General features: G+C 51.7%; 5 protein-coding genes and 1 non-coding gene across 6 annotated transcripts; 2 read left to right on the top strand and 4 right to left on the bottom strand.

Moving 5' to 3' along the window:
* Nucleotides 1–4,356: 4,356 nt before the first annotated feature.
* Nucleotides 4,357–7,329, top strand: EI90DRAFT_3012843 (uncharacterized protein; the record flags this gene model as incomplete). Its single annotated transcript, XM_039056597.1, has 13 exons — nt 4,357–4,368; nt 4,417–4,747; nt 4,871–5,049; nt 5,081–5,293; nt 5,329–5,466; nt 5,693–5,975; nt 6,029–6,276; nt 6,335–6,524; nt 6,578–6,652; nt 6,693–6,981; nt 7,036–7,077; nt 7,108–7,209; nt 7,278–7,329. The coding sequence occupies 13 exons, from the start codon at nt 4,357–4,359 to the stop codon at nt 7,327–7,329; spliced, it is 2,154 nt and encodes a 717-aa protein (XP_038921530.1).
* A 1,119-nt stretch (nt 7,330–8,448) lies between these two features.
* On the bottom strand, nt 8,449–10,148 carry EI90DRAFT_3038478 (uncharacterized protein). The gene is made up of 6 exons (XM_039058863.1): nt 10,126–10,148; nt 10,037–10,075; nt 9,667–9,765; nt 9,517–9,592; nt 8,587–9,462; nt 8,449–8,511 (listed from the first exon to the last, which is right to left on the bottom strand). The coding sequence occupies exons 2-5, from the start codon at nt 10,073–10,075 to the stop codon at nt 8,780–8,782; spliced, it is 897 nt and encodes a 298-aa protein (XP_038921529.1). The 5' UTR covers nt 10,126–10,148; the 3' UTR covers nt 8,449–8,511; nt 8,587–8,779.
* A 1,921-nt stretch (nt 10,149–12,069) lies between these two features.
* On the top strand, nt 12,070–13,528 carry EI90DRAFT_3012840 (uncharacterized protein; the record flags this gene model as incomplete). Its single annotated transcript, XM_039056596.1, has 4 exons — nt 12,070–12,167; nt 12,316–12,830; nt 12,885–13,196; nt 13,305–13,528. The coding sequence occupies 4 exons, from the start codon at nt 12,070–12,072 to the stop codon at nt 13,526–13,528; spliced, it is 1,149 nt and encodes a 382-aa protein (XP_038921528.1).
* A 205-nt stretch (nt 13,529–13,733) lies between these two features.
* On the bottom strand, nt 13,734–14,418 carry EI90DRAFT_3038465 (uncharacterized protein; the record flags this gene model as incomplete). The annotated part of the gene is made up of 1 exon (XM_039058862.1): nt 13,734–14,418. The coding sequence occupies exon 1, from the start codon at nt 14,348–14,350 to the stop codon at nt 13,736–13,738; it is 615 nt and encodes a 204-aa protein (XP_038921527.1). The 5' UTR covers nt 14,351–14,418.
* Nucleotides 14,419–14,440: 22 nt separating this feature from the next.
* EI90DRAFT_2307036 (uncharacterized protein) lies at nt 14,441–15,321 on the bottom strand. The gene is made up of 4 exons (XM_039052854.1): nt 15,008–15,321; nt 14,722–14,775; nt 14,527–14,701; nt 14,441–14,454 (listed from the first exon to the last, which is right to left on the bottom strand). Exons 1-3 carry the CDS (start codon nt 15,212–15,214, stop codon nt 14,603–14,605), a joined length of 360 nt encoding a protein of 119 aa, XP_038921526.1. The 5' UTR covers nt 15,215–15,321; the 3' UTR covers nt 14,441–14,454; nt 14,527–14,602.
* Nucleotides 15,322–15,471: 150 nt separating this feature from the next.
* EI90DRAFT_t55 lies at nt 15,472–15,545 on the bottom strand. The gene has a single exon. It is a non-coding gene; the product is annotated as a tRNA-Ala (tRNA).
* Nucleotides 15,546–17,873: the final 2,328 nt, after the last annotated feature.

The following is a 17,873-nucleotide window of genomic DNA, read 5'->3' as shown; positions in this document are numbered from 1 at the left end:
GAGAGTAGAAGGACCACAGAGGGAATGCCCGAAGTGGCAGTATCCCCGCCCGCTATCTACGTTCTTTCCAAGCAATCCCCCCGGTCCCTTAACCTCACAGTCAAACTGACCACCCTAACCTCACTCACATCAGTGTCTGTATCGGCCCTCCTGGACTCAGGAGCCACCGGGAACTTCGTGAGCCCCGAGTTCGTCCGGAAGCACAAGCTTGAGACAACCCCACTCCCGCAACCTATCCCCGTCCGTAACGTCGACGGGACCCCGAACGAGAATGGAGCCATAACTGAGGAGCTGGAAGCCCTCCTGACGTTCGGGCGGCACACAGAGCGAGCCCGCTTTGCGGTCGCAAACCTCGGGCGGCAATCCCTCATCATTGGTCACTCGTGGCTGCTACACCACAACCCAGAGGTGGACTGGGCACGGCAGAAGGTCGTCATGTCTCGCTGCCCGTCCTCCTGCAGACAGCCACAAGCACGAGAGGACCAAGACCCTGCCCTAGAGCCGGGGGACAGGATCTACGCTGCAATCATCCCCCCAGGCTGGGGACACGACCTAAGAGCCACCACGACCCCCTCTCAGCGGATGGCCCAGGAGGCCCGCGACCCGGGCGCAGAACCTGCGTTGTTTGAGACGCTAGTGCCAGAGCACTACCAAGACTTCCGGGACGTGTTCTCGAAGGAAGCTTTCGACCAGCTTCCCCCCCGGAAGCCCTGGGACCATGCCATAGACCTGGCACCAGACGCCAAGCTGCCCAGGGGAAAGACCTTCCCCCTCTCGCGGCCGGAACAGAAAGAGCTGGACGAGTTCCTGTGCGAGAACTTGCAGAACGGGCGCATACGACCGTCCAAGTCCCCAATGGGGGCACCAGTCTTCTTTGTCAAAAAGAAAGACGGGTCACTACGCCTAGTACAGGACTACCGGAAGCTGAACGAGATTACCATAAAGAACTCGTACCCACTCCCGCTGATCTCAGACGTCCTTGCCCGCCTCCGGAGCGCTAAGTACTTCTCCGCCCTGGACCTACGCTGGGGGTTCAACAACGTCCGGATCAAGGATGGAGACGAGTGGAAGGCAGCGTTCGCAACCAACCGAGGGTTGTTCGAGCCCATGGTAATGTTCTTCGGGCTGTGTAACTCCCCCGCGACCTTCCAAACGATGATGAACGATATCCTCAGGGACTTCATCGACCGGGAGGTCGTCATTTGCTACATGGACGATATCCTCATCTTCACAGCTACCCTAGAGGAGCACCGGAAGGTCGTCCGGGAGGTCCTGGAAACGCTACGGAAGAGGAGGCTATTCCTGAAGCCGGAGAAGTGCAAATTCGAGCGGACCCAGATCGAGTACCTCGGCCTCATCATCTCGGAGGGTAGCGTTGCGATGGACCCCGTAAAGGTCCGTGGAGTCCTTGACTGGCCCACCCCAACCAAGGTGAAGGAGGTGCAGTCCTTCCTGGGGTTCGTAAATTTCTACCGCCGGTTCATCAAGGACTTCTCTGAAAAGGCACGCCCGCTCCACAAGCTGACCCGGAAGACCCAGGCTTGGAACTGGGGCACGGACGAAGACAATGCCTTCCACGCCCTTAAGGAAGCCGTCACCACTGCCCCAGTCCTCTCCTTCCCCACTGACTCGGGCCATTTCAGGCTCGAGTGTGACGCCTCCAACTTCGCAACCGGTGCAGTCCTCTCCCAGCTCCAACCCGATGGGGAGTTCCACCCGGTGGCGTTCATGTCCAAGAGCTTCACGGATGTGGAGCGTAACTACGAGGTGTACGACAAGGAGATGCTCACGATCGTCCGGGCTCTTGAAGAGTGGCAACACTTCCTAGAAGGTGCAGAGGAGAAAGTCGAGGTCTATACCGACCACCGTAACCTGGGGTACTTCCGGATGGCCCAGAGGCTGAATCGACGCCAGGCTAGGTGGTCCCTCTTCCTCTCTCGCTTCCACTTTACCCTTGTCCACCGTCCCGGGAAGCTCATGGGAAAACCGGACGCACTCTCCCGTCGTGCTGACCACCCGAAAGGGAAGGACGACAACGAAGGGCTAACCCTCCTCCAACCAGCCTGGTTTGAGGCTCATGCAACAGAGGGAATCTCGGTAGAAGGAGAGGAGGTAGGAATTCTAGAGCGGATATGCAAAGCAAAGGACCACGACGAGAAGGTGGTAAAGGCAATGCGAGAGGAGAAGGGACGCTAAGGTCGGACGAATGGGAGAGGCAGGGTGAACTAGTTCTGTACCGGGGGAGGGTGTACGTCCCTAAAGACCCCCAACTCCGCCATGATCTTGTGCAGCTACACCACGATGCGCGGGCGACGGGACACCCAGGGCGATGGAAAACCCTGGAACTTGTCTCCCGCGACTACTGGTGGCCCCGGATGGCAGAGTATGTCGGGTGGTACGTACGCAGGTGCGACACCTGCAACCGCGTCAAATCTTTCCCCTCACGAAAAGTTGGGAAGCTCACCCCAAACAAGGTCCCCACCTGCCGCTGGCAAGTGATCTCAGTAGATATGGTGGGAGAGCTCCCAGAGTCCAAAGGCTATAATGCCATCTTGGTGGTAGTAGACCGCCTGTCCAAGCGTATCCATGCGGTCCCCACCGTGACGACCGTAGACTCGGAGGGTATCGCACGGCTCTTTCTAGAGCACGTCTGGAGGCACCACGGGCTCCCAGAGGAGATCCTCAGCGACAGAGGGAGCGCCTTCGTCTCCCGCTTCTCGAAAGAGCTCGCGGACCTCCTAGGCATCAAACTGACCCCTTCGATGCCCTACCACCCCCAGACGGACGGACAGACTGAGTGGGTCAACCAAGAGATCGAAGCTTATCTCCGGGTGTTCGTCAACCACCGACAAGACGACTGGGCCGATTGGCTTCCGCTGGCGGAATTCTCCTACAACAACCACATCCACTCATCCACCCACCGAACCCCTTTTGAACTCGACACCGGCCAACACCCCAGGATGGGGACAGAGCCCACACGCACGTCCGAGGTGGAAGCTGCTGACATGTTCTCATCGAGAATGATGAAAATGCAAGAGGAGGCGAAGGCCGCACTGGAACACGCAGCGGACGAGATGGCCCGTTACTACGACCGAGACTGCGAAACAGCCCCAAAGTACCAAGAAGGCGACCAAGTCTGGCTCAGCGTGCAAAACTACATGACTGACCGCCCAACCAAAAAGTTGGACCACAAATGGCTCGGCCCCTTCAAAATCGTCAAAGTCGTCTCCCCTGCTGCCGTCAAACTCCAACTTACCGCACGCCAGAAAGGAATCCACCCGGTTGTATCCGTAACGAACGTCAGACCACACCGCCCGGACGATATCCCAGAACGACCCACTGACCTCCGCCCAGGTCCGGAACTTGTAGACGGAGAAGAAGAGTACGAGGTGGAGAAGGTATTGGACTCTAAGTGGCTACGCCGGAAACTCTGGTATCTGGTAAAGTTCGTTGGTTGGCCAAGCTCAGAGAACCAATGGCTCCAACGGGACCACTTAGCCCATGCCCCCGACCGGATCGAGGAATTCCACAGGACGCACCCCCAAGCCCCAGGGAGAGAAAGAGAGAACCATCTGGCCGCTTCGAGGCGAAGCGGCTTAAGGAGGGGGTGATGTCAGGGCACACCCGCCTGACCCGGTTCCACCCAGGCCCACCTGGGCCCACCTCACCCGCTCCCCGCTACCCATCCTTCCTCCCTCTTCCCCTTTCCTCCCTCTTCCCCTTTCCTCCCTCTTCCCCTTTCCTCCCTCTTCCCCTTTCCTCCCTCTTCCCTCTTTTCTCTTCCTCCTTTATTTCACTCTCCCTTTCTGTTTATTCTTTCTATTTACACGGACCACCTTCCCTTGTATCATTGTACTGTTGACCCGTCCGGCTCGGACACCCCGGGCAACCTCCCGCTACGCCCAGCACGCGCGGACGCCCTCGGGATCCCCCGCGGGGATACCCGGATGGCTGCGGCCCTCTCCGCAGATGACATGGCACCCGTCACGTGACCCAAGCCGCATGTACATAAATGTACCTGAAGTGGGAACTGAAGAAGTAACCTTCTTCTCACGTTTTCCACTTCAGGTAAGTAGTGTAGTTCTTCCTTTTAATAACAATTCACGTTTTCCACTTCAGTCTAAGTGGCCAGGGACTATAGTCCCAGATCGGGCCCGTCAGTACGCACGCCCGCTTCGTCCCCCGAGAGGGTCCCTCTGCCGGGCACTACAGCCGGGCCCCCTCCACCCCGGACGCGTCCCTGACAATAATTTGAAGGATAGGGTACCCGCTGATGTTCTAGAGGCCGAGATTAAACGACTGGCTCGCGAACATGTTTATAAACACCTCGAAAAGATTGACAACTTACTCAAGACCATGGCGCCTGCAGTGAGTATACAGTTATAGTTGTGTAAACTACTCAGCGCTGCATTGTAGACGAGAGTCCTTGATTTTTATGGGCTACCCAGTCTGTTCGTGATCGACTGCGAGCAAGAAAACCATGGCGTGCGTATCCTTGCGTCGCAGGGCCTAAAGGACCAGTGTGAATGGGATGAGTTAAGGAGGGAAATAATACAGCAGCTCAAATCGCACCAATGTCCAACGCAGGCTCGACAACCTCACACCCTACTGCCCAGGAGCCCAGACACGCTCTATTCTCCCAATCCCCCCATTGGCAACCAAACTGAAGATCTTCCTCGATCACACTCCAGTTCCCAAGCCTGTCTGAACGCTTCCGTGGCCAGCTGGCGGTCTGGAGTTCAGCACAGTATGTCAGCATCTGGGGCACCTTCTGTCCAAACGCCAACCTACCGACAAGTGGTGGATGAGCCACCCATACAAAGTTCGTCTTACCCTTCTCATCACTCCCAGACTATTGAAGTGTCCTTAGTGACCAACTTCCGCATGCCCCGCTTGCCCGCCACCAATGGAGGAGTTACACTGCACCATCATACAGCAGCCACCAGTGAGGCCACCAGTACTGGTCGGCAGAGCAAAAAACGCACCATGGGCACTGGCTCGAGTTTGACTACTGATAAACCAAGCGTGAAAACCAGTAGCTGGACAGAAGTCAGTGATTCAATTGACGATGATGACGCAGCTGCTCTCAAGGAGTTGCAGCGGAGTTTGGCAGACAGTTCACTTCAAGCGCCAGTGGAACACAGAAGGTCTGCTGAAACTAACGCTGAGGTGGTATCAACCCCAGGCTCCTTCATCTCACGAACTCCCCTATCTCTCTCTTTGCCGGTTCTCAGCCCACCACGTGGGATACACACCCGTAGACGAGCTGGACATGCAAGCATTGCAACTGCCAGTACGACCAGCACAGACATCTCAATGCTTCTGCAGTCCATCAGCAACAGAAGCTCCACTCAACTTAGCGACGCTGATGTTCGGGCCATCAGTACCCTTTGGCTTAGTGATGCATTGAGTGCAGATGATATCTCCCAAGTTCTTAGGAGTCAGTTCCACATTAGCGAGGAATTTGTGCGCTGCTTGATTCACGTGCGCCAGGCCTGGATGGAGGATGGCCACTAGAATCACAAACCCCCTCTTCTCCATAAAAAATATGTAAATATGTAAATATGTCTATGCAACAATCCAGCACTTAAAATTAGTGGGGCCACAAGCTCAAAAATATAGTTTACTGACTGACCCAGAGCACGTGTTTCTGTGTGTGCTTACACTCTCCATGTCATACTGGCCATCCCAGTTTAGCGACTACGGCAGCATCAATGCCACCCAGAATCAACCAGAAAAGCAAGATCCTAAGGTGACAAAAGAGACATACAACCGCCGCATTCAGGAATTGAAGCGGAAGTTTGAGGAAGATGTAAATGTGATTGCGAACGAATTTTCAGGTCGGCACGTCCATCGTTCTGCTGCTCAAATTCGAGGCCAGATCCTCTATACGATGGCAGAGGACAAAAAAACCCGGAGCCCGCATATTAGCAATGCATGGGCCCACGCCACTGCAGATGTGGGTCGCCTGGACAGTAAGCCAAGGGTTGCTTGCCATCCATGCGTTGAACAAACCATTATTTTTCAGCGGAATCGTTCACGGACATGCCATACGATACTGCTTACATGGATTTGTTAAGGGATATCAAAGTGGGGGTTGTTACCCAGGAGGATGTGGGCGATCCTCAGACGCCTGAGGATGAATACAACCACAAGTTACTGCTGGACGCAGTCTTGGTCAGTCGCCAACATCGTACGGCCAAGAGGCACATAATATCGCCTGAGCTTAGCGCCCACCGACTAGCACTTCACGCAAAGGACCAGCTTCAAAAAATGGTGAGTAATCACTAATGCGCAATCAACGATTCAACGATAGTACTTACACTTGCATTAGGCTACCCGCATTCATGAGACGTGCGGCATTGAGGTCCTTATCATGATGACGAAGAGCTGGGTGGAGGACGTCTTCACCCCGTATGTGTGGGCAACACCACGTGCCAAGGAGTATTGGGTGGTTGGGGCGGCCCAAAACATGACTTCTTGTGCCCAGGAGATGGAAGGCTTCTGTATATCAAACATTAGAGGTAGGCATGGCAGCATAGCATCGAAATGGGCTCAAGCACATCGGACCGCCTAGGCATGGCCAAGGTCGCTGAAGAGACGATCAAGGAACTACGTACTAGACTAGCTGGCCTGACAACGGATAGGCTTCGTGAGTAACAATCTGTGCAGTTCAACTTGACACTTACTAGATTTACCAGGCAGCGCAGCGAAGGACAAATTCGTTGGAATGAAATGGGAAAAGGAAGGGTATCTTCAATTGGTATCTGGCTTGAAGCTCAAGATCGATTCATACCCGTTTGATGAGATAAAAGCGCCAAAGTGGCTTAGAAAGGCGGAGTTGATGAAACTAATCGAAGGGTGGGAGCATGGATCTATCAAGTGGGTAACAGCATCCAACGACGAAATCAAGAGTGCCCAACAAGAACTATCTCGACTTGCAAGGGAGAAAGTGGATCGTACGGTGAACCGTCGACAGAGGTGTGTTGGTTTTATCCCACTTTGGCTGCAAGGTTCATTACTGGCACGGCACAGTGCTACGAACAAGGCCAACAGCAGCACGTCCACACCAGATATGTAGGTCATTAAGCTGCATCAGGCACACAGATCTGAAACAGTACTTTTAAGCGTGGGCCATGGCCAATCCGGAGTGGCGCTTAACTCCTCCCCCGCACTGCCCTCAGGAAGGGCTGCCAGCACCACAAGAGGGTAAGGGGCACTTTTGCATCAAATGGACATGTGGCAAGTAACTTCCAAGTGCTCTGTGATTGTGATAGACGAAAGCGTACAGCTACTGACCTTCAAGATGCTCCTGAGTTCATTGATTGACCAAGTACCCTCTGAAGTGTGAGACAAGGACATTGACATGTCTAGCAAGCGCGCAGATAGATCATGGGGAGTAGTGTGCCACCAGTACTCCTTTACGTGGCACAAAAAACTCACTTCCATTTACTGAATACATGTATATATTGGTCATTGATATCATACTATTCATTCTCTGGAGAGGAAGACAATGAAACAAAAAAAGAGAAAAGAGAACTGATGTGTTGGAAGTTGAAGTCAGCGATGACGCTTGAGACTGCAAGAGCTGAGATTGTGCGCACAGACGTGATGTTGAAGTTGTGGGATGTAAGTGTGGGAGGTCGAAGGGTTCTCAGGGAAGGCCGTCCAACTTAGGAAATCAATTTATTGTCTCAAAACCCGTGATTTCACGTCTGAACTGTATGAAGTTGTCTATATATATACAAGGGATTCCGAGAGCATTCGGAGCATGCTCTGAAAACGTGATTTGATATCTAAGAAGGTATCAGAACCCCCCTGACTACGACACCTAGTTACATTGATTCCGTGATGAGTAATAGGTGTACCCCAGAGTTGAATGGTTCTCACGGGGATAAGAGGGCTCAATCGAGTCAATACGTAGTGGATACACGAAAGTGAGTGATCGCGAATGAATGGGCTGCCTTGCGTGTCATTGCTTCCGTGGAGCAAATTCCATAAAAGGGATCCTTGAGACGGCGGCGAGCCACGATCCATGTGCGATATGACGAGTGGAGCCTGCGGCATCGTATTACTATTCTTGGGTCCCTCGCATGCTTATGCACAACTCAACTGGTGCTAGTCATATACCTAGCTCGCTTAAGGTCTTTCCACACATCACGCTGGGATCCCTAACATCAGGCACTACGCCCAGCATCTCGGGCCGAAAAACTGCTCAATCGGAAACTTGTGTGGTCATGGAATCTAGCAATTCATCACCACCAGCTGTACTGCAAGGTCCCCCCCTCTGGAGTGCTCCACAGCATCTGAAGGTTTCTGGGACGCGAGTATGTTACGGTTACACCAAGGGGCCATATTTTAGCCCTCAGGTAATTTCAAATACAAGGAATCACTGTGCACATCCTGCATTTTTTTGGACTGGGCTATACAAAATGTCATGAATGATCCCATGAACACTCGCTATTTTTTCCTCAGTGAACTGAATTAAGTTACGTCAAGAACAGCGCTTCGGTGCGATCGACAGGTGTTCGATCACCATAAGACCAAATAATGGATCGCATGTATTAAGCGCAAGTCATGAAGGAACACAAGTTTTACTGTACAAGCACTCAAAGATTCCATGTGGCATAGAATCTCCAAACACTAAAGTCGATAGAAACACAGGCAAGGACGCACATAGAATCAGCTGGCCCACATCAACGATTTATGGACACGCTAGATCAAGCAGAGAGAAGAAAGACACCTACGCCCCCCAAAAAAAAGCCATGAAACGGAACTCCTACACTAGGGCCCCACCACTGGAAATGACAGCGCGGCGAGGGACGAGGTGATATCCCATACTCCAAGCCAATCCCCTAAGCCAGTCCACGGCATCCTGATCCCAATTCGCACCATTGCCCAAAGTTTCGGCACGAGTTTCATGCAAAGAGGCATCTAATTGTGGGTAGGGCACTGTAGAAAGTCCAGCGCTTCCATAGTTGACAGCGATATGTGAGTTGTCCGACATCTGAGGAAGATTCCGATTCTCGCCATAAGATACTGTCTCGTGGTTGGGAGTTGTTGGCTGGGGCGCCAAGTCAGAGCAGATGGCACCATTCAGTGGGATGGTTGCTTCAGGATTGGGGATGTGGGCAGGATACGGGAGGGAACCAACATGCAAGAGGTTCGCTTCATCGACGGTTCTGACATATCCAGATGAACCCAAGATAGAGGATGAGGCCTCTGAATTAATGGGTGGCATGTATCCAAGATCATTTATCGGCAGAACCGCGGCGGACACCCCAAAGGCTGAAACAGTATCTACTCGGTTTTCCCATTCATGAGTTGCGTTTGGCGGAACAGCCGTTGGGGAAAAGATTGAGGTCGTTGCAGGGATCCTCAGGTCAGCTAGAGGCAGAGTTGCTGTATCCCTGAGGTTCGATTGCAAATTTGAAAGAAATTGTCGCGTCTTTGGGAGCGGTGCTATTGAGTTCTGCACGGGACGACAACACACAGAAAATAGGGGCCGTCACGTACCTAGCTCAACACGCCCAGGGTCACCGGAAGCCAGAGCGTTGGCCTCCTCCAGACACTCCCGAGCCTCGGTCGATTCCTATGGGGTTTGGTCTCAACTTTCGTTCACCACACGAACGATCATTGCCGATCATTGCAATGGTGAGAACGCACTCTGACCGCATTGGGAATCTCGATTATGCAGGACATGCACTCAACGCGCAAGCGTTGACATGCAGTACAGGATAAGTGATTTGGGAGCTGGACACATCTCTGGAAAGTTGTGAAGATGAAGTTAGACGTTTAGACCCGTTTGCGCCACGGAGTTGGCCGAGTATGGATGCAAGAATAGCGTGACATCTAGGCAAAGCAGAATTATTTTGGCCAAGAATACGCCTTTAGCGTCTTCCACATCGAGCCCCCCATTCCGGCGAAGCCGTCGTGTGTTGCTCCAAGTTGAGCATGACCAAGGCTGAGTTAAGAAGGACTGTTGTCCCGGTGAAAGTGGAGAATTGTCCGTGCGATGGATTATCAAAGAACACACCTTTCTTTTCAATCGACAGACAAAACAGCGTGAAGGCATGGAGTCGAGGTGGTTCGGGGGGCTTGGAGAAGTGTGTGGCCAAAGGGATCCATCCTCTAAGGTTTTCTACTGATCCCCCACCCGGCACATCTCAATTCAAAACCCGGAATGGCACAATTCATGCTCAATTCATTCGAACCAGTCTCATGTACATGTCCTTCAACACGGGCGGAATCCAACCCATTTTCGAAATTGACATCCAAAAACGGTCAACCCAACATGACAACTCAAAAGTGGAGCAGCATTTTATCAGAGAAATTAAGGACACCCGAATCGGACTTATTTCTTAATTTTCTCTCCTTATTTTTGTGTATTTATCTCGACCCCTGCCCTTGGCGCTCTCACGAGCAGCCTACAGTCTGCAGGTTAAATATCCAGAACAACGCCTCGCAAGCTCGGCCAATAAACAACAACAACGCTCACCCTTCTGCGGGAATTTGACAGAGCCACCTTTATTCTACGCCACAAATTTCAACGGACTTTTCCTACAAGTAAGAAACCATACCCATACCTTGGTTCAGAGCAGTGCGTGAACTGGCTGCTGGCAGCAACCTGCCGACCCCATCTGGGTCCTAAATGTCGCGCACTGGAAGGGCTGTACCCTAGCTTGTCACATGGAGCATCTGCAGCTTGAGCGGCTCTTCAGGTGCAGTGAATCAGCAGTTTTGATGTTTTGAAAAAATGCGGCGACGACGACCCCAGCCCTCCAGCCTGTCAACTGAAACGACCAGTATGTCGGTGTCATGCTCCCCCTCAAGTTGCCAAAGTGTTACTATTAGCCAGGCAAACAAACCTGCCCGCTCACAGTTCCGTACATTTACATAGATACAGGCGAGAACTATCCTTTACGGAGCTCCGCTCCCTATGATTTCCGTTGTTTTCTCCCATCAGTCTTTGGTCCCCGCTGCTTCTCCCTCTCCAAATGACCTATCTATGATAATGGTGCCGCCTCACAGCCCCAGGCTCAACGCACGCACATGATATGCTCCCAGCTTTGAGAGCTGTCATGGAAATGTTGTCTCACATAGCCAGCTCATGTGCGAATCCATGGCAGTTCAGGCTGCTTACACTTGGACACTCCTTCCTATACCAGAGCGGAGATCATACTCGAGTAAAATGTGCTACTAGGCAAAGCAGAGCAATAGCGAGTGCTTTCATACATTTTCGATACCAGCTCCCGTGTCCACCACAGTTGACCGATTGCCAGCTGGATTTTAGAATACCAGATATCCTAGACCAGTCCCAAAGCTATCTACTATTCTACTATAGGGGCTGGGGTCCTAAGGCCATTTCTTACGTTGGATGGTTAGAATCCACGAGGGTTGGGGACTGGTGCACAGGGATGGACACTGACCCCCACGCGAGCGCCCGCATTATTTAGCACCTGGGATGAATAGAGCTGTGCTTGAACCGTATCAATTGTGCACATAGATATGGATATGGAAGTGTAATACAGTGCGGCCGGCTATGCCAGAAGGCCGCTAATTGACGGGCGCTTGCCTGTGCATGCAAGTCTCGAGATCGCCTCTTGAACTGTCTGAACGATAAGCGATATAACAATATAAATCGGACAACTCCCCTACAATACAGCCAAGGCCGAGATAACATATAGATTCTGTATGGGTAACAAGGAAAGAGCAGCCTGAGCGCTGCGCGCACGCGCGCGCGCGCGGATGAATACATTATTCAGCAGGCCCACCTGATAAGACGCCCATAGAGCATCCACCTGTAGCTCAGAATATTCACCATGTACGATGTTGCGAGACTTGCATAGATTCCGTGATCATGGAGGCGCGCATGGGCGACTGGGGTGAGTTGATCAGGTGAGATTACTTCTCAGGCGTAAAGCTCAAAGGCTGGGCAATCTGAATGCCGCGCATCATTGCCTAATCTATCTCGCACGATAATGTAATTCTGCTGAACAGCCTTACAATAAGTCCCTCTGACATATATGGCACCCCTGTGCTAGCCTACGACTAAACTAGGTGGACTGCATGCACATGCAAGCCAAGTTGCAACAGAGAGAATTCTTCGTGGGTAGTCGAAAATCTAGCGTCAGCAGGACAAGCCAACCTTGTACCCCCAACATCCTGTTAGTCATTCCACTCCTAGTGCACTTCTATTTTGCACATCTCATGCACTCACAGCGCGCATCGAATTATATGGGCCAAGATCCTTTATTAATTCCACTACCTCCAGTACTGAACGTGCATTCAATATCGTTGACATCACTTGCAAAGACGCTTTTTGTTAAAACTGCAGTATTTCGTCTACTCGTTAGAAGTCATTTACAGAGAATGGGAGGCACGCTTTGAAGGGGTAGAAGTGGAGGAAGTGGTGACGCATAGGACAAAGGAACAAGGGGTATATAAGTTGGGTGGCGGGCGCCTTCAACGGATGCGCTCCTTCAACGCTTGGGGCTCATGGTGCGCTGCGGACTTGGACACGATGTTAGACCACGTCCGACCCGCCGACGGTGCTGAGCCAAGGTGTCCGGACAGTGTTCTTACACGGAGACATGTCGCAAGGGGAGAGGGGCGCGCGAGCTGGCGTTGTTGGACATGCCTGAGCAATCCGGAGTACGTTGAGTTGACCCTGAAGTCTGGGGATCTCAACCAGGCTGACTTGCTTGGACCTAGATCAAGCAGACCTGAGTCAGCGACTACGTCTGAGCCTGAGCCTGAGCCTGGGCCTGAGTATGCCTGTCGTATCATCTCTAAATGTGTCCGCTGTATGAATCGCCCAGCGGCTTCACGTGAGCATCCTGAACACCATTAAATATGTTCATAGTTTTGTTCCCATTTACCAGGATCTGACCAACCACTTCCCACCGACCTAGGGGGCCTTGCGGAGCACGCCGGGTGTATCGAGTTCTACATCGTTAGCTTGGGAATATCCTCACCTGCGAGGCACTTCCAACGGAAGATCTCCTTGGGCTTAAGGGAATATGGTCTTATCGGCCTATTGGCGGTGAGCGGGATCCGGGGGTCTGCATTGCATCAGCAGCTGGGGCCGGCGAGGGGGGGGGGCTGGGTTCTGGTTTACTTTGCAAGTACTAGCAAAGCTCTTAGTAGCGCACTCGCGAAAAGTCCTGGTTCTCCAATTGCGCCAACGTGTGCAGGTTAGGGGTTATCTGATGAACTGCAAGATGAGTAATAGTTTACCAACAAGCGGAGCTTGGGATGTCTTCTAGAGGTGGAATCTTTTGTTACTTGAGACACGCGAGTAGTGACACCCACGGTCAAAACACAGGCTAATGCGGGGCCAAAGATATTGCTCACTTGGCTCGATTTGGTCATTATGGACGACGGAAAAAGCCGAACAAGAATCGGAAGCATAGAAGCACGAGGCAATATGTTTAATCGGTTAACTACTTGGATCATATTCGGTGCGTATCAGGACTCAAGAACAACCGCCTTTGGAGATCAGGGACAGTGCAATGCTAGCCAATAGGTAGGCAGGTGACGCCAATAGGTCCCTCGACCAAGTAATAAATCGGATGACTAACACAAGCACGAAAGCCAAAAGATTAGATTGGACGTAGCGTAGAATATCCAAACACTGAAGCCATTAACTTTGATAACACAGGATAGAATCGGCTGGCTTACAGCAATAATTCATCGTCACTAGATCATGCAGAAAATAGAAAGACACTTACGCTCAAACCACCAAATGGAACTCCGATGCAAGATTGCCGCCATCGGAGATGCAGGCTCCCCAAGGGATGAGGCAATATCCCATATCCCAAGCCAGATCTCTAAGCAAACTCACAGCACCTCCGTCCCAATTTGTACCATTTCCCGAGGTTCTATCGCGAGTTTCATGCGAAGCGACATTGAAGTGTGGATAGAGGGCAATAGGTCCCACATCTCCATAGTCAACGGCGCTATGTGAGCTGTGTGGCACCGGAGGATTCCAATTCTCGCTGTAGGATACCACTTCATGGTCGGGAGCCGCTGAATGGAAGGCGGGCGCTAAGTTAGGGAAAATGGTCCTGCCAATGGAGAAGCTTGTCCCAGAAGCGGGAATATGGGCGGGATATGGGGTGCCGACATGCAACAGGGGTGCTTCTTTAACAGTTCTGACAGATCCAGATGATCCCAGCATAGAGGGTGGGGCCGCAGGAGGCGCCTCATTAATAACTGGCAAGCCTCCGAGATTGTTTGTTGGCGGAACTTCAACGGACATCTCGTAAGCTAAAATAGCATTTACTTGATTTCCCCGTCCGTGAGTTGTATTTGGCAGGTCAGCCGCGGGGGGAATGATAGTGGCCATTGCCGGGATTTTCGGGTCAGCTTCAGGCTGAGTTGCTGCATCTCGGAGGCTCGATTGCTCCGATTGCAAATATGAAAGAAATTGTCGTGTCTTGGGAAGGAGTGCTATCGAACGAAGAGAAGAACAGGGTATGCACACAATGACAACACAACAGAAAATGAGGACCCATCACATACCGGTCTCAACACGCCGAGGATCGCTGGAAGCTAAGATCCTGATCTCCTCCAGACACTCCCGAGCTCTGGTTGATGTCTATAGGGATGTTATCCCTTCGTTCATCGTGCTGCCACGATGGCAAAAACGCACTCTGATCACATTGGGAATCTTCATTGTGCAAGGCATACACTCAATGTGCAAGGCATACACTCAATGTGCATGCGTTGACATGCATCACAGGAGTGAAGGCTTGGGGCCTGGACACATCCCTGGAGAGTTTTCAAGCAAAATTAGGTAGGGCTCTAGTAAACGGAGGCAGAAAGCAGGCATAACAATTTGGCCGCGCGGAATATGCCTTGAGCGCCTTCCAAGCCGAGCATCCTCAAGCTGTCGGGCGTTCCTTAAGGTGGGTAAGCACCGATGGGTGAAGAGGGGACCGGTGTACTGGTTAAGATGGAATGTAGAGAATTTATTCGCGCCATGCTACATCGAAGAGCGCACCTTTCGTCTCAGTCGACAGACAAAACACCGTGAAGGCATGGAATCGAAATGGTTGGGAAAATCAGGAGGAGTGCAAGGCCAAAGAGACCCATCTCTCAAAGTTAAGTCTATATATCTCCGGGAGGATGGTGCAAGACGAAACGGCCACTCTGATGATGGATGGATGGATGGATTCATTTTGAAGTACGTAACTGTGCCTATTGGCATATGCCGTACTATAGTGACTCGGGTGAAAAAAGTTTGGAGAACATAAGGATGTGAAGAAAGGAATTTGTTTGACCTAGGAAGTATGAGACATCAAGTAATCAATGGTGTGAAGGAGAATAAAGTGAGATGAAGCAATAACACATAAAGGGGCATGCGACCCCTGCACTGGGATTGAACAATGGGTGAGAGAGAATGGAGGTGGAAAGAGGTTGGATATGTTGGAATTTGCATGTGGTCTTTTAGTGAAACCTAAAAGTTGGACATACTGGGAATCGAACTCCAGTCCTCTGGATCGCGAACTCAGTGTGCACAGCCATTACACCATATGCCCCGTTAGGCTGAGGTGGTTATTTCTTTTTTTTTTTTGGTGGAACCCCATTAGCTTTCGCGATACATAACATGTATTTGGGGTTTGTGCAGGGAGGTAGAATCCCATGGAGTGTGGAGTGGTTTGAATGCCGGTTTGGTGCTGTGTGGGGCTCCCGGACTCGGTCATGGAGGGTCCGGTATACCCACTAAAACCCCAGTGCTATTCAGCCAGTTATCCGGCAGTCTCCCTTCCTCGTGAAGGTTTCTGCTCCAGGTATGCAGGACTAGTTTGGTCGGCAGGGCCTTTTGGCCGTACTTTTTCTGGTTTGTTAGGGCGATGTCTTGTTGGAGTTTATCGTTGAGGCCGGCATGGAGGGTGTTTTTTATTTCGGTTAGTGTGGTTTGTGGGTGGTCAGGGTTGATGACTCTCCAGCATCTGGCCTTCCAGATTTGCCACACACATTCTAGCATTACAATACGGTACAGTCTTGTTTCGCCTTTTCGAAGGTTACCATTAGTGTTCTTTATTTTAGTTATCGGGGCGGCCATCACGTGTGAGGTGTCTAAGGTTGGGGGCCATGTGATTTTCCTTCGGTTGCACATTGCCTTGGCTGTAGCCCATGCCCATTCTCCATGGTTGAGGGGGCACTCGAATAAGATATGAGCCATCGATTCTATTTGTTGGCATTGGTCACACTCTCCCTGGTGTTCAAAGCCTGGGATGTTCTTCCAGTATTTGCCGATTTTGAGACAGCTGTGGGTCAGCTTCCAGAGGAAGTTCCAGATCTCAGGTGAGGTTTCCTTGCGGTTCTTCGCTATGGTTTCCCATATTTTGTCTTGTGTGGGGGGGTCGTTACTTAGGCTTGCCAGAGTCGATTGGATTCTGGTGATGTTATTGGCTGTTGTTGTTCTTGATCGGGTATTTTGGCTAATCTGGATCTGCAGATTAGTTTGGTCGCTGTGGATTGGTTTAGGGCATGTAGGCGGGCTCTGCTTGGTATGTGGGGGGGGGAGGTTCTACAGGTGGGAGGTGTTCTGGGGCTAATTGTGCCCCTATTGCGGCGAGGTTATCCGCTTCTTCATTTCTGCGGATCCCAGCGTGGCCTTTAAGCCATTCGAATGAGGTGGGGGTGAGTCTACTTCTCAGGGCGCTTACAGTCGATTTAATAAAGTAGCTGTTCTTTGCGTAGGCGTAGTCTGAGTCTTCAAGGGTTTCAAGGTTATTGCAGAGGGAGTTGATGCACCATTTTGAGTCGGATTTGATATGGAGGTTGGATGATGGCGGTATGGAGGTGGTGGCGTGATGTATGGCGAGTATTTTGGCTATGTTATTGGATTGTGAGTAGAGGGGATTGACTCTTTTGCTGGTGTTCCGGGGATTGTTCGGGCCATACCATACACCGAAGCTGGCTGTGGCATATGTCTCACCATTTTGGGAGCAGGACCCGTCCATGAATGCCACTTCATTGTGAGGCTGTTGTGGTCGGGGAGTGGGATTATTTGGGGTAACCGGGGGGGTTCTGCCAAATATTCTGTAGTGGTGGTCAAGCGGGGTGTGGAGCGGGGATGGGGAGAAGATTTTGATGTCTTTTGGGTCCCCGATGGCATATTGTTTTGCGGTTTCTTCAGGGGGGCGGTCCGGTTGGGAGAGGAGGTGTGAGTTGCTGTAGGGGTTATAGTGGTAGTCAAGGTTGGTGGTTATCTTTATCGCTGTTTGGTAACAGGCTTCTGGGTTTCTGCACCCGGCTTGTCTGTAGGTTGCGCACGGGGGGCAGGAACACTTTTTTTTTGTGGGGTTGTGGATTGGGTTTTCTTGGTGGCCGACTTGGGTGATTAGGTCACCGATACGTGTACACCTGTGAGTCGCTCTTAGGCACGATCTAGTTTTCGAGCGGTCATTGATTCGAAGGTTGTCTCCTAGGCTGGGGTGGGCCCAGGCTGGTCGATTGAGCTTGGCGTCCAGGTCGATTGTTGGGTTTTCTAGTCTGAGGTTATACTTGGTTCCAACGTTTAGGGTGTTGCAGAGTTCAGCTGGGATTTTCCTGGAGTGGGACCAGGCGTTAAGGAAGGGTTTTTGGGTGAGGATGTCTGTGATGAAGGGGTATGCTGGGTCCTGGGGCAGTTGGTTTTTCGGGAGGGTGGCTATTAGGATTGCTTCGGTGGCGTCTGAGGCCAGGGGCCTATTGGGGGTTTTGTCGAGGATTTTTTGGAGTTTGATGAGGTGGATTGCCTCGTTCCTATCTTGTAAGTTCAAGACGTTTTTGCCGCCTTGGGTTTTTGGTTCGTTCAGTTGATTCATGCTGATTGGGGGGGGGGGGCTTTTGGAGTTCCATATAAACTCTCGTATTCT

The sequence above is a fragment of the Cantharellus anzutake genome, assembly GCF_015039405.1.
Source record: "Cantharellus anzutake strain C23 chromosome Unknown EI90scaffold_6, whole genome shotgun sequence".
Classification (NCBI taxonomy): domain Eukaryota; kingdom Fungi; phylum Basidiomycota; class Agaricomycetes; order Cantharellales; family Hydnaceae; genus Cantharellus; species Cantharellus anzutake.
This window is presented reverse-complemented; position numbering and strand designations above follow the sequence as displayed.